Source organism: Vicugna pacos, unplaced genomic scaffold (genome assembly GCF_048564905.1).
Source record: "Vicugna pacos unplaced genomic scaffold, VicPac4 scaffold_141, whole genome shotgun sequence".
Lineage (NCBI taxonomy): Eukaryota > Metazoa > Chordata > Mammalia > Artiodactyla > Camelidae > Vicugna > Vicugna pacos.
The window spans coordinates 25,726-41,862 of NW_027328821.1; the positions used below are offsets into that span (position 1 = coordinate 25,726).

The 16,137-nt window shown below is 43.2% G+C and overlaps 1 protein-coding gene across 1 annotated transcript in view; it reads left to right on the top strand.

Moving 5' to 3' along the window:
* The window catches only part of LOC140695110 (uncharacterized), an 80,619-nt gene that overhangs the window by 1,366 nt on the left and 63,116 nt on the right, over window positions 1-16,137 (top strand). Inside the window, exons 2-5 of the mRNA XM_072958017.1 lie at window positions 6,178-6,337; window positions 9,521-9,694; window positions 10,147-10,286; window positions 14,725-14,943. Coding sequence (XP_072814118.1) covers window positions 14,921-14,943 — 23 coding nt within the window. The 5' untranslated portion in view covers window positions 6,178-6,337; window positions 9,521-9,694; window positions 10,147-10,286; window positions 14,725-14,920. The remainder of the gene's footprint in view (window positions 1-6,177; window positions 6,338-9,520; window positions 9,695-10,146; window positions 10,287-14,724; window positions 14,944-16,137) is intronic.

Here is a 16,137-nt window from a genome sequence, read left to right on the forward strand (position 1 = left end):
CATCTCTATGTTGCCAGTGGCCTGAGACATGCACCAGATTTGATGCCGGAACAGTTCCACCAAAAGAAATCCCTTTGCCGTAATATCTTTTGAGGAAAATATTATTCTTTAAGGCTCTAACAGTAAATCGTAGAAGAAAGCATGGAACATTTCTTGTAGTTAATACATGTTCATGCGAAAAGAAATGATATTTTCATTAAACAATGTTGATTTTAATAACTTTTACAAATGTGAACATTATTATTCATAATTTAAGTAACCAGATAAAACCACAGTTATTTATTATGAAGATTGAAAACTATTTACATGGTCTCTTAATTAGAAGTAGCTTTATTAGAAGACTGAAGGGTATTTAAAAGATGGAAAAATACCCATGATGACACCATCATTTTTATTAACTAAATATCAAGAACTGTGCAGGGATAAGATTTAACCCTCTGCAAACTGCCAAGTTAGCATGAGGTAGTTTGTGGATGCTGCCAGAGGACAGGACACTCCCCCAGGATCAGAGACAAAGGACTCCCTGCCAGCACAGAAGGCAGCCTGTGGTTCAAGTTCATATTGGTTCCTGAGTTCCTTTCCTATTGCTGTTGTAACAAAGGACCACAGACTCAGTGGCTTAAAGCAATACACATTCATCTTCTCACTGTTCTAGGGTGCAGTAGTGCAAAGTCAATGTCAGTGGGCTAAAACCAAGGAGTGGCCAAGGCTAAGTTCCACACCTAGGCTCTTGGGAGGGATTCATCATCCTACCTTTCCCAGCTTGCAGAGGTGCTCACACTCCTTGGCCCAGGGCCCTGTGTCACTGTGACCTCTGCTGCCACTTTACATCTCTGTCTCTGACTATATAGATATAGAGGAAGAGTCTTCTACATCTGGTATGGACCCTTTTTCCTACATGGACATTGTATCCTTATTTATGTGCAGATGAAAACCCCTTCCCTCCAGGGTGCGGTGGCATCAGCTCACAAGATGACCACTCTGGGCTTTAAGTGTCCTCTTTGTATTGTCATCAGGGAACTTCTCTTTCCATAGTTAGCTCTGTGTTACTTTGTTGTTATATTTTACCCAGAATTACTGAAAGTTTTACTTAAAAGGGATCCTAATTAGCTCTGTTTACCTGTTTCCAGAGCTGAAAGCTTCAGTTCTAGAGTATCAGTTTGATTTTTCCTAAAAATACATTCCAGTATATTTCTCTGGTGAAAGTCTCTACCCTGTTATCTATTCTCCCATCATTTCCTTATTTTCTTGAATATATTAAAAGTATTTTATAGCCTTTATTGGTAACTCTGATGCCTACATCACCTGGGGTTTGCATCCTTTGTCTAATGCTCCTTATTCTCATGTTATCTGTCATATAGTCTGGACATGTTGCATGTCTAGAAATTCTTTATTACATGGCAGACATTGCAAATGAAAAATCCATGTTATCTTCTGTGAGAGCTTTTCTACCTTCCCGTTAGGCAGACAGTGTGAGGGACTGATCATGTCACTCCAATCAGGCGCTGAGGTGGATCAGGACTAAAGTGCCTTTTTTCTTAAAACAGCTTTGAGGTATACTTGGCAAAATAATTTTCACACGTTTAAAGTGTACAGCTTAATATGTTTTGACGTAAGAATATCCCCAAGGAACCATGACCACACTCAAGACAGTGAACATACCCATCACCCACAAAGCTTCTCTCCTGACTTTTTTTGTCCCTCCCTCCCTCCCTGTCTCTTCCCCTGGGAACCATTGATCTGCTTTCTATCACAACATATTGGTTTGCATTTTCAAGATCCTTATATGAATGGATTCATGCAGTATCTACTCTATGTTGTCTGACTTCTTTCATTCAGTGTAATTATTTTGAGAATCATCTGTGTTGCTGTATTAATAGCTTATTTGTCTTATAGTAGAGTATTGTTTAGTGCTGAGTTTTTACTGAAGAGTTTATTGTGAGCAGTGTTTGTATAGACCATCATTTCTTTCTGCATTTACTTCTTGATGGATGCATGGGTTATTTACAACTTGTGCTATTATAAATAAAATAGCAGTGAATATTTGGTTATAAGTCTTTGTATGGACATATGCTTTTCCTTTCTAAAGCACCAGATGAGGAATGTCTGGATTATATGGTACATAGGTGTTTACCTTTTTAAAAGAATCTGTTAAAGACTTTTCCAAAATGGTTGTACTATTGTAAATTCCTCGTGGTGTGTATCAGTTCTGGTTGCTCTACTTCCTTGCCAGCACCTTGTAAGGTCAGTCTTTCTAACTGTATTCATTCTAGTATGTATGTGAACTAGTATCTCACTGTGGTTTTTAAAAGTATTTCTCTAATCATTAATGACACCTTTAATCAGCATCTTTTCATATGCTTATTATCCATCTGGATATCTTTACTGAAGTGTGTTTTCTGGCCTCATTCATTCAGGTGTTTGAATTATTATTGAATTTTGAGACCTCTTTATTCTGGATCAGATACAAAGAGAGACCATTATCAGATATATGATCTGCAAATAGCTTCTGTCTATGGCTTGTCTTTTCATTTGCTTAGCAGTGTTTAGAAGAGCATTGAAGAGTCTTCATGTTCATAAAGTTCACTCTATCAGTTTCTTTTTAAAATAGATGATACTTTTGGTGTCATAGCAAAGAAAAATTTGCCAAACCCAAGGCCATAAAGCTTAAGCCTATGCTTGTTCTCCTAGCTGTTTTATAGTTTTAGATTTCCTATTAAGATCTATGATCCATTTTGAGGTAAATTTTGTATATTTTGTGAGGTGTGAATCAAAGTTCATTTTTTTTTTTTGCGTATCACTATCTAATTGTTCCAGCACTACATGCTGAAAAGATCCTTTCTCCACAGCATCCTTTTTGAGAATCAATTGTCTGTATAAGTCTTGGTTTAGTTCTGAACATTCTATTGTGTTCCATTATTCTATTTTCCTGTTTTACACCAACACCCTAATTTCTGATTACTGTAGCTTTATAAAAAAAAAGTTTGAAAATCAGATAGTGCAAGTCTTCCAACATTGTTTTTCTTGTTCAAAGTTGTTTTGGATTTTTGGGATCCTTTGAATTTTTATATGAATTATAGAATAAGTTTTTAAATTCCTTACATCCTGTTCTGCCAAAATTCCACCCATGTCTTTGGCCGTCTCCAGAGCCACATTTTCTGAAGAAGTCTCTCTAGATCCCAGGTGAAAGGAATTTCCCTTTCGTCTGTGCTCAAATCACATTTGATATTATTTGATTCCATTTAATCATATTTGCCTGTATGTACTTGTCTGATCTTTCCAGCCATTTAGTAAATCTCAAAAGATTAGGAATCTTGACTTGGTTCCCTCTGTGTGCTGAGAAACTAGTTCTATGCTTTGCAGGAGTGAGCCCTGCAGTAAGAGGTATCTGCAGCACACATCTAGCTCATTGCTTGAATATTGTCAAGGAATTCTGCAGATTTAGAATTGTTTATTGATTGTTGTCTCCAAGACGGCTCAGTCTTTTTTATTTCTATTGCTACTGCTGCAGTTTCAAAGAACAATGGGCTAGTTATTTTGCAAATATCAAATCATACTCTAATTGTGTTGTCACGCAAATTATGTGCTGCTGTGTCTTAACAACCTGCTTAGTGTTCACAGGCTCCTTCACTCATGGAAAATTTGGGAGAATGTCATATCCTTAGAGATAGCAATGCTGTCTTTGGCGACCTGAGCAGCAGTATCTGAATTCACTCCTGCTATTTTTCCAGTGTCCCCTCTAGACCTCCTCCAGCCCTCCATGGGGGGCCCTGCAGTTCTGCCCTAGAAAAGCCTGTTGCTTCTCAGGAAGACTTCCCTATGAAACATAATCATGTCCTTCTTGTGGGGACATTCAGTCCAGAGACCTGAAAGCAGGGGAAAATGTTCAGCCTGCTTTTGGTAGAACCTAAATTCTTCCATACTTGTTAGAAGCAATTTCAATGAGGAAACTGTTTTGGCATCTAACAAATCAGCATAAATGACTGATGAGGAAGATCAGCTTCCCCATCCCACTCAGTCGTCATGTTGATGTGACACACACATTGGCAAACATTTTCCCCTGTGAGCAACGTAAAGTTCAAGACGTTATGAATGGCTTTTTATTTTTATTTCTTAGTCTTTCCACATTCACTGTGTCTCGTGAGATTATATGAATCCTGCTTATTTTCAGCCCAGCACTAAACTTTTTAAAAGGATCACGTGTTTAAAAGGCTAGTGGACACTTTTTTAGAAGACAGAAATCCTTAGATTTTGGTCCCAGAGTTGAATCTTGGTTAGTGGTGAATGAAAATTCCCGTTAAAATTTTAAATTCAGTGATATAAAGTCTTAAAAATAGTTAAATATTAGTCAATTTCATTAAACACTATAAGAGTTATTTACCTTTAAGCCTGTTTCTGGGGCAATTTTGCAATGATTCCCTCCCTTTATCGATTCCCTCTTTATCAGAATCCTTGAGAGGCCCCTGTCATCATTGTCAGTATCATCATTATCATCATGGAACTGATTCTTCTGGAAGATTCTAGGAAAATAAAGAGATGGACGGGATTATGTGTAGGTCAGTGTGTGCATGTACAATAAGAACAGCTGTCAGGCATTAGATGCAAGATACCCATTTCATTTAGGGGAGAATGTGGTCATGAAATCCTGATGTGGTGAATGAAGGAAGCGGTGGGAACAGGATAGTCAATGCAAAGGAGGAGGAAGTGAGTGAGTTGGAGAGCATAGATCCTTGGTTAGTTGATCAGCACATTGGTAAGAATGAGGGGAGTGTGATGGCAGAATCATGTCCCTCCCCGGCCACAGGGTAGCCACCTGTGACATGTTACTGTACATGGCAAAAGGGATGACAGATATTTTAGGATTAAAAATCTTAGAGGATTTCTGTCTCCTAAATTGTCTATTAGTTAGCCTTTAAACCCATGATACATTATTATAGATTAGTGCAGGGGCACAAATAAAAAGGATTCATATAATCTCACCAGACAAACTGAATGTAGAAAGGATAAGGAAGAAAAACAAAAAGTCACTTATAAGTGCCTGGAACCATAAATTGCTCATGAGGAAATGTTACACAAGGTGAATGTCACAGCCACATACATACTGCCTGAGTGGGATGGGACAAGGGGATCCTGAGATGAGACAATAGGGTGAGTAGTCTGGATTGTCCAGGTGGGCTGAATGTAATCACAGGGGTCCTTAAATTGGAGGATATTTCCCAGCTGAGTTTAAAATCAGAGGGAGGTGTAGCGATGGAGCAATGTTCAGAAAGGCTGCTGACCATGAAAATGGAGGAAGTTGAGGGGCACAAGCTAAGGAAGGTGGGTGACCTCTGTAAACTGGAAAAAAAAAAAGGAAACATTCTCTTCTAGACCCTCTAGAAGGAAGGAACCCTGCTGGTATCTTGAATTTATCCCAATGAGAACTGTGTTGGATCTCTGACATCCACAGCCATAAGCTGATAAGTCTGTGCTGGTTTAAGCTATTAAGCTTAATGGAATTTGTTACAGTGGTAATAGGAAAATAACATAGTGAGCGGTAGTGTAAGGGATTAAAGGTCTAGGATGGGGTGTGGAGAGAATTCTGACATTTACACCTAAAAAACAACCAGGTGAAGTGGGAAGGTGTTTTAAGGAAGTCCTACCTGGCAGGGCTGTCAAGCAGACTGGAGTGAGCGAATCCTTGGAGTTAGAGGAATCAATTAAACCTCTACAAGGAAAATAAGAAATAAAATGTAGCAGGGCTTCAGTGTTAGTAGATGTAGGAATGGAAATGGGCAGAGAGATATAAACATTATTTTGAAATTAGCTACAGGTTTGATGACTGCATGTTTGGGAGAGTTAGCCGATGTGTGGACTGAATGCATCCCCTCAAAATCCATATGTCGAAACCTCATCTCCCAGGTTGATGATATAAGGATGCGGGGCCTTTGGGAGGTGATTAGTAGGATAAAATGAGGTCATGAGAGTATTGCCCTCATGAATGGTATTAGTGTTCTTATACAGGGCCCCAAAGTGCTTGCTTCTCTCTCCTCTCTGGGCCATGAAGATAGTGGGAAGACAGCCATCTTCGAGCTGGCAATCCTCTCCCAGATACATTGACCTTGAAAGCCTCAGCCTCCAAACCATAAGGAATATGCTGGTTGTTTAAGCCACCCGACACACGGTAATTTGTTACAGAATCCCAGACTGACGAAGACAGTGGAGAATGCCACTGCGTTTGGCACTGATTGCCTGGAGAATGCTGAAACCCAGGGAAGTGGGCAGCACAGACGTTTACTCATTTAATCCTGCCAACACTGTAGGGGATAGAGTCTACATTTTCCTCGCTATTTAAAAGGTAAGGAAAAAGAGGCACAAATAATAACAATGACAATGACAACAACAACAACAACAGCAACAATAATTTGTCCAAGATTCACACAGAACTCCCTGGAGGGAGAGTGAGAATTAATACTTATGCAGGCTGGCCCCAGAGCCCCTGCTCATAACTACTAAGTCAGATCACCTTGCTTATTTAGATCAGTTTTTTTCAACTGTGATATGAGTGTACTGTGTCCAGTAACTTATAATTTCAAAATACCTCACTGTAAGGGAAACATTAGTTGCAGGCATTACAACCCACAGAAAGCTAGACATACAAAAATAACTTGTTAGGGCAAGATAACCAATAATGTTTTTAAATATTATACCTGCTGACCCTTTGCAATAAAGTGTTTATTTATAATTCTGTCTGGCTACAGAATAACATCATTATCCTGCATGTGGCTGGTGGCTCCCGTGTTGGACAGCACGGGTCTAGAGAATTTAAATGACTTGCCCAGCCTTGCCCAGGAAGCTCGTGGTGGGATCAGAGCTATAGTCTGGGACTGTTCCTTCCTATCCAACAATTCCCTCATGGAAGTTTAGAAGCTTCTCCTTTGGTGCCCAGCTGTCTATCCGTACTTATGACATCTTGTCAGGTGCCCCGGCCTGCTCCTGAACATCAGCCAGAACCCACTTCTGCTCTTTTTTGGCCAGGTAATACCTTCTAGCAACTTCCATTGCCTTCTTGGCATCAGTTTTTACATGGAAGGGTAGTGGCTAGAGAAGGAAATGTGTCCACATGACAGGTTTTTCATAAATATAGTAGGAGTGGTCAAGAGAAGAAAACCTCAGGAATACGAGTGGAAGCAGGTCATTTAATATACCAAATGCGTACTTTCAATGTATGTTTGTGTTTCCGAGTCCACGCTTGTTCTACTCGTGCATTATAGGCCAACACATCAGGAGACAAGGATTTGGGGCAAGAAATAGCGGCTTTAATTTGTAAAGCCAGCGGAGAAGATGGTAGACCAATGTCCTGGAGAACCATCATCCCAAGTCAGAATTCAGGCTCTTCTTATATTAAAAAGGGGAAGCGGGAATGCTTGGTTGTTGCAAACTTGGTGTATGAATTCTTTGTTGTTAGAATCCTTTGTTCTTGCAGCTCTTCACCTGGGTCAGATCCGTGTAAACCTCCAACAAGCAAATGTTATTTTCTATTCTGTATCTTGTTATCTTTATACGAATGGAAAAGTGATAATATCCTTCAAAGTCAGAGCCTTGAGAATAGGGTCTCCTGTATATTTCAGGATCTAGGCAACATTGTTTCACAAAAGGTGCAGAAACAGCAAGACTAAGCCTAGGAAACAGGGCACAGGTTTAAAGTCAAAGGAACAGATCTAATATGGAGTCAGATTTGTTCTTTCCTATTTCAGTAGTGCCATGGAGAAGGCACTGTGGGCAGCTTTCTGTAGGGTCCTGGAGGCTTTCTCTCTCAGCCTCTGTGCGCCTCTATTGAAAACCCGTCATCGCTATCTGGCCTGCTGGAAAACCAGTCCGCCTGTTTTGCCCTGAAGTTGTGTTCTGTTTATAACTCATCTCTACTCCTTGGAAAACAACTCAATAAAAACTCAGTTGGTTTCCCACCAGCCCTGAGCAGGGGTGAGGGATAGCATGTTATTATTTTATTAAAAAAATATATAAAAGAGTTTTAAAACAGCACTGGGCACATAGGAGAGAGACAATCAATGCTTCCTGGCTTAAATCGAAAATGATGACTCAGTGAGTCTATGGCTGCTGTATTTGCTGAGCTAGTTACTCCTTTGCTCCATTACACATTTATTTTAACTGAAAAAGAAATATATGCATATGGTTAAAAAAATTCAAACAGAGCAAAAAATACTCAAGTGAAAGAAGTTTTCCCTCATCCTCTGTTCTTACATGCCTCCCTGGAGATGCCAATGTTTACAATCCTTTGTGTGCTTTTCCAGATATGCTATGCAAGTTCCCACCAATGTATGTAAATTCCTTTAAAGTTTTACTTATTTTTAACTTTAAGGGATTTAAATCCTCAAGTGGCTTCTGCCACAGTAATAGAAAAGAAGAAATCTGACTCCATATTAGATCTGTTCCTTTGACTTTAACCCTGTGCTCTGTCTCCTAGGCTTCTTCTTGCTTGTAAAACAATGTTGCCTAGAGCCTAAAATATACAGGAGAGCCTATTCTGAAGGCTCTGACCTTTAAGGGTATTTAACACTTTTCCAATCATATAAAGATAACACGTTGCAGAATAGAAAATAACGTTTGTTTTGTTGGAGGTTTACAGGGATCTGACCCAGGGAGATAGCTGCAAGAACAAAGGATTCTAACAAGAAGGAATTCCTACACCAAGAAGTTTGCAAAAACCAAGCACATAGGAAAGCAGCCTGAATTCTGACTTGGGGAGATGGTTTTCCAGGACATTAGTTTGCCATCTAGGTCTACAGAAACTTGCTATTCCATGCCCCAACACTTGGTCTCCCAACTTACTGGCCTGTCCTGCACTGAGGAGAATGAATTTGGACTCAATAACACTTCTACCTACCTAGCAAGTTGGACACTGGGACTGAGGGCAGCTCTCCCACACACAGGGGCCTACGGTGAGCCCTTGATTATTCCCCGAGGTTGGGGTGTGGTTTACCCAGGAGGGATGGGGACTCTACACCAACACTCAGGCAGTCTGCTCCTTCTGGGGCTCTGACATTTTACCTCCCGCTCCCTGCCAGCCCAACATTTGGGACAGTGGAGCTAAGGCAGAGATCGTGCCTGCCTGTTTCCCAGCGTGTAAAAGGGGAATATGTACTCTTCCCAAGGTAGTTCTGAGAAACAACACCTGCGGGTGCTTGGTTCCCTGAGCAACAGTAAACCTAGCTCCTTGTGGGGGCAACGGGTATGATACCCGTAGGGTTTCTGCAGAGACCTTAGCTGGAGGGCTGGGCCAGGGACGTAAAATATGATCTGTGGGCAATGACGGGTAAGAGAAGGGTGTATAGGCAGGACTGCTGCCTCCTTCGGGGTGCCACAAGAGGTAAAACGCTTTCTCCCCATCTCTGTTACTCCCCTCCCAATTCCAGATAACTGCCTTCCCTCTGCTCCTCCTGTCCATGTGTCTCCCTCCACTTTTCCCCGCCTCCCCTCCTCCTCCCCTATTCTCCCTCCCTCGGTTCCCCTTCTCTCTCAGGACCCAGAGCGGATCGCTGGCCCTCCTGCGCATGCGCAGTTGCTGCCAGCTGGACCGCGGGTTGGAAGCTCCAGCTCCGAGCCGGGGATCGGCCCCAATGGCTTCTCAGCTCTGTCGCCCTGTAGGCCTTTGGCTACTGCCTGGGGCCGGGGCCTCTGGCTGTGGAAGTGCAAGGTGAGGGGATATCGGGAAAGGGGTGAGGCGGCTGCGGGAGGGCGGTCGGCGTGTCACAGCCCCCCAGGGCGCCAGTCAGCGTGTGTTCAGCTGGATTGCTCGGGCCAGACCCCTCTGCCCGCGCCACCTGCCCCGGCGCCCCGGCCACAGCTGTCCAGGGCCAGGTGTGCCCCTGCGCCTCTTGGCCCAGCCGGGCTCCCCTCAGTCCGCGGCTGGCGTCCGCTTCCCCTCTTCCGCCCGCGAGTCCTCCCCTCCCGGGCTTCCTCTCCTAGGCCGCCGACCCGTCCCCACCACTGGGCGGGCTGTGTCCCGGGCGGGCGGGGTCTGCACACCCGGACGGGGCGGGCGGCTTGGGCTGGGGCTGGGGCTGGCCTCCGAGCGGGGCTGCAGCCCGCACCCCCCCTTTCCCTCCCCCCTAGGGCTGCCCTCCTTTCCCTTTCACCCTCCCTCAGGACCAGCTCAGTGGCGTGTGTGCTGCTCCCCGGACTGAGAGCCTCTGGCTGTAGCGCCCAGCTTCACCTGGTGGAGTCGGGAAAAGGGAGCATCAGTGCTGAGCAAGCTTCTGTCTCCTCCCTCAGTGTTTCTGCCGCAGGTAAGTATCTTGAACACTTTCAGGTGTTATGATGGCGGTGCTTGTTGATGTCACGTGTTTTTATAGTGAGAGGGATTAACAGTGGTGAAAGCAGGGCTTGGTTCTGTTAAAAATGAGCTGAAGGCATGAAGCTGTGATATCCTCCTTCCTTCCCTCTCCAAGGGTGAAATGTGTGACAGTCAATTTTAAAAAGATAGTTACAGTCCCTAGCTAGCCCAGCCCAGCTAGTGTGTGTTAACAGGAACAGCATCACCAGAGGCCTTGGAGACCCAGGGATATTGCAGTCCTAAAGAACTCCTGGCACAGTTTGGTTTGTATTGGTTTTTTGTTTTTCTTAAATTGTGGGACAGACTAGTGGTATAAAAAGAAAAATATTTGTCAAGAAATATTTTTTCATATAACAGCGTTATTGTGATATAGTTCACACACCATGAAGTACATCCATTTAAATGGTAAAATTCAGCAGCTTTTAGCATATTCACAGTTGTGCAACCATTATTATTCCAGAACGTTTTTATCACTTCAGAAAGAGCAGTGGAAATTAATGACCTATCCACCCCTCCCCAGTGGTGGTTCTAAAGAAATTTCTTGGCTAATCTTGACCATAAATTCACTTGTTACATTCCAAGAAAAATCTGGTAGGAATTCTAATCAGAATTGCAATGAATCTGTCTATCAAAACAGGAAGAATTAACGTCTTTATGGCACAAACTTCTTCTACCCATGAATATATTTCGGACCCTATATTTTCCTCTGTCCAGAGCCTGGCCCATGGGAAGTCCTCACTACTTGTTGGGCTTGTGAATGATGAGATTCTATACATCGTTAGTTGCAGCTGTAGCCTTTCACAGAAGAGAAAAGAAACCTCAGTGAAGCAAGTGACTCTCTGATGGTCAGAAAGAGTGACAGCCATTGCTGGAGTGATCCAGTGGACTTGGTGTTTACAACCAGAATTCTCCACCACCTACAGCTAAGGGGATTAGAGTGTTCTTTTATTTTTTCTTAATGGCGTTGCTTTTATTTTTACTTATTTTTTAAATTATTTTTTATTTAAGTGTAGTCAATTTACAATGTTAGTTTCAGGTGTACAGCAGAGATTCAGTTATAAACATATGCATATGTATATACATATGTTTTAGATTGTTTTTAGTATAACTCATTACAAGAAATTGAATATAGTTCCCTGTGTTATATAGCAGGTCCTTGTCATTTATTTTATATTTACTAATTTGTATCTGTTAATCCCTCCTTTCCTGCCTGCTAAATACAGTTTGCTTTCTATGTCCATGAGTCCATTTATAGGAGCACCATTTTTCCTAGTAATATATGCTCTTTGGCTGCTTTCAGTTTCAGTAATTCCATCTTATCTGTGGGCGCTTTTCTTCTGGTTGCCTTTATGTGGTTTGCACACGTGGTAATAGAGATCTTTATTTGGGAGAACTCCAGGTCTCGTGTAGTCCCTGGTACAGAATGCCCACTGAATTGATGATTGAACTGGGAAAAAAGCACAGTAAATGCTGGAATTTCCACTATGGTTGAGAATTCCAGGTTTCAATAACCTGTTTAGACAACCTTACTATTGGCTGCACCCATACTGGGTAATTTGGTGGAAATTCATGGTATGGTGGTGTAGAGACGGGACCTTATATTCTTCTTCTCTTTCTATTTTCTAACACTCATTTTCCTGGGCCTTCCAGATCCTCCCCCAGAAGTGCCCAGGGCTGGCTTAGTGCTGCACTGAGGCAATATTTGTTAATAACGCCCTTTCCTCTTCTCCTCTGAGCCTCCGTTTCTTTCTGTGCACAATGAGCGCTTAGACTAGATAAATACTTTTCAGTTTCTTTTAAAGCCATGTTTCCTTTGAGAAACAGAAAATGCAAATATCTCCTCTCAACCCAACCCTTTAGATTTTGGTATGTCCTCCAAGGAGTGACATAGCTCTTTGTGAAAAATTGATGTGATTTTGATTGCAGGTGACACAGAAAAGACTCTTCAGAGATTTATTGCAGGGAGAGGGCAGGAAAGAGGCAGTATGTGACACTTTCTAGTGTGAGCAACGGAGCAGGGACTTGGATTTAAATACGGTGTCTGACGTGGCCTCTCTCTAATCTTGTAGAATGTGATAAACTTCTCTGCCTCAGTTTCTTGATGTGTCAAGTTGGGGTGATAATATTTTAAGGCTTCTGTGAAACATTATACAAATAAGACATTTGTGTCTCGGTAGAAACAAGATCTGCTAGGGATTCAGGGATTTGTTTAAAAAAAATTCTTGTCCATAGCACTCTGTCTGTGTGTATTTAGAAGTTCCTGGAGGGTGAGGGTGAGTCTAAAGTCCATTGTGGGACAGGTGGCCCATATTTCTCCGTGTCCCAGTTTTCCCCCTACTCCCCAGTCCTCTTCCTCAGTCCAGGATGAAGTTCCCTAGTAGATTTACACAGAGGTCTTGTGGAAATGGCTTTTCATTTTATTGTTTCACCAAGAAGGGCTGCCATCATGATCTCTGTGGTCAGGTTTTGAAGGGCTGCCATCATGATATCTGGTAAGAATTCTATGCAATTTGGAGTTCCAATTTAATGAAAAGAAAAAAATTACAAATAGAAAATTAGAACAAGGGTGGTGACAGGGGCTCTTTTAAGTGGACACCATTAGCTTTGTTAGCTTCAGGTGCTGTGGCCTGTTGCCACGAGGACCCATCCTCTTGCTCTGAAGTTGGAGGGACTAGTGGGCTCAGTGGGAATGTTAACTGAGTGTATCTCATGGGCTGGGCATTGTCCTATTTGTACTGTGTGTTCCTTATTTGAGACAGTGAGCTCACCTAACTTCGATAACCTCTTTAAAATATTAGACTTTTAATTTTGAGATGTAATGTAGATTCCCATGTGGTAGTAAGAGATTATATGGAGAGGGCCTATGGACCCTTTGCCCAGTTTTCTTAATGGTTCCATCATGCAGTGTTGGGGTACAATTCATTACTGACTCACTAACAATTTGAGGTTTGTGTTATTGCCCTTATTTCTATTCACGATTAAACTGGGGCTTCGTGAAGCACGCAGGCCTGTCCAGGTCACCCACATTGTTAATGCAGAGTCGGGTGAACGTGGGCTTGGGATTTCCAGGCAGTACCATTATGATGGTTTGTGGCAGGGAGCAGCATTCACTTTGCTTGTTTATTCATTCATTCAACAAACATTTATTGAGTAAACTCTGTGGGTCAGATGCTTTCATAGAGTTATCTGATTCTTCAGCAGTACTGAGAATCAGGTAATGTTTATATTTTTTAATCTGAGAAAATTAGCTCTGAGAGGTTATAACCTCCCCAAAGGAAGTATAACTCATAAAGGAGGGATAGAACATGTGTACAGTCACCTCCTTTTATGCAGGTGGTACCCTATGCATTTTACATTTTCAAACATCCGTAATCCAGATATATTCTTGTAAGGCAAGGCTTTTTTTTTAATTGAAGTATAGTCAAGTTTACAATGTTGTGTCAATTGCAAGGTGTTTTTTGACTTTTGAATTAAAAAATACTTTTTCAGGAGGGAAATTAGGTGTATTTATTTGTTTGATTTTTTAAAATGAGGTACTGGGGTTTGAACCCAGGACCTCGTACATGCTAAGCATGTGCTCCACCAATGAACAGTACCCTCTACCCCAAGGCAAGTTTTCTTATCCATTATTATGAAGCTTAGGAGTTCAAATAAATTGAATAGGAATCCAGATCTTTTGATCCTACTGTGGTCCTTCTCTTTATATTCTGCTGAAGGGGGTTGGGGAAGCATTTCCTTTGTTCATTTCTTTATTCAGCATTTTTGAGCAGTGACTTTGCATCAGGGCCTTGCTAGGTGCTTGGAAATAGAAAATAAGAAATGACCTTTCTCTGCAGAGGCAGGAAGCCTAGACCAAAAGCTGGGTAATGTGATCCGAGCTACAGTAGCCATATGCAGACTCTGAGGACAAACTGTACCCTTGGATTTGCTTTGGCTTCCCTTGTCTTCTGGCTGGTACACACCAGGTCACCGCAACCCAGATGGGCCCGTAGCACACAGCAGAGAATGTACCTCGATCTCCTCTCCCCTCTCGGCAGGGCCTGCAACATGAGCATCCCTGACTACGTGCAGTGTGCTGAGGACCACCAGACTCGTCCCGTTGTGGTCCAATCCATAGAGATCATCTCAGAGGAGAATTTCTTTTGCATCTATCAGCTACTCACCTCGGTTAGCCATATCAGCCCTTGTGGCTCCCAGTGGACACTCTGTATCCACTACAGGCACCGCTATGTGCCCGAGAATCGGTGGAGCGTCTTCCAGAAACACCCCAAGGTCGTGGGCCTTGTCACCATTACCGAATGTCTCTCTGCCAAGGCCTTCGAGAAGCTCCACATGCAGAGGAGCTGTATGGTGCATCGCTTAATGACTCTCAGCTTTTTGTCTTTGTGCAGCATGGGGAGGTAGCCGAGCAGACACGCACCGACGTTGCCTTCAATCTAAGAGTACTGCAGGGTGGTGGAGAAGAGGATCGAGGACTTCACTGAGTCACTCTTCATCTTGCTCAAGTCCAAGTGGCTGGATGGTGGCCCCAAGAATTCTGGGGACAAGATCCCCCTCCCCTGCATCCCGTTTGAGAAGGAGGACTTCATGGGACTGGACACAGACAGCAGGTAAGTTTACCTGGAAGCCAGTCCACCTTGGCTGTGTGCTGGATTGCTTCCCTACATCCAGAAAGGGATCAGCAAGGAAGAAGTCAATCTTGTAGCCAAGGGGGGAGGGAGGTGCAGCCCGCCGGTTTCCAGACATTTCAAAGTGAATCCGCCTTTATTTCAGAGAGATCCTTTTAGGGTTAGTGTGGACACTTACTCCCGCTTTACAGCCAGGAACATGGTGGGACCCTTGGAGTTGCTGTCCAATAAAGTAGCCAAAGCCACTGATGCTAGGAGCACTGGGGAGGAGGCTGGACTCAGCTGAGATGTACTGTAGGTCAAATGCACATCAGACGCTGAGGCTTGTCTAGTAAAAGTACATAAACTATCTCTCTACTTCCTATATTGATTACATGTCAAAATAATAGTATTTTACATACAGTAGATTAAGTAAGATCTGTTCTTAAAATCACATTCTAGTATTTGTTTTTTGTTTGTTGGTTTGTTTCTTTGTTTCAAATTTTAAACGTGGCAACTGGGAAACTTTCTTTACATGGCTCTCATTTCATTTCTGTTGGGCAGCCTGTCCTGGTACATGCTCATCCCTTTGCTTATAGATGAGATGCTGAGCCCCGAGAGGCAGAACGAGGCGCTGGTTGAGCTGCGGCTGGAGCCGCTGTCACCTGCCTCCCAGGCCCAGCACCTTTTCAGCTCAGGCCGTCTCTTCCTGCCCGACAGCCACCATGCCAAGTTAGGACATCAGAAACACCGCCAGGGACTTCCTAATGAACTCCTTATGCAGGGAAAGGCGTATCACGGTGTATGGGACAGAGCAGGGAAATGTTCATTCCCACTTTGTCCCTGTGATTAAGTCAATGGCCCCACTTTGCCTCGGAAGTACAGATGAGCTCTTCTGGGCTGCCTACCCCCCACCTTCTGCTCTGTTTCCCCGTATATCTATCATGTTTTCCCTCGGGCTGAAGAGGGTGAGATGCCTTTGCCGAGACGTGGTCCCCCTTTGCTGGGGTGAGTGAGGGAAGCTGTGTCCCCCCGGCCTACGGCCTCGGTCCTTGAGTCTGGAGAGGGCTCATGGTGGTCCCACAGGTGGCGGTCAGAAGACCTGGCATGTGCTACCGGGCCCGCTTTGGAGGTGGTGCTCTGTGATTCTTGAACTTACCTAAGATCAGATCCTACTTTCTGGTTGTTGGTAAGTTG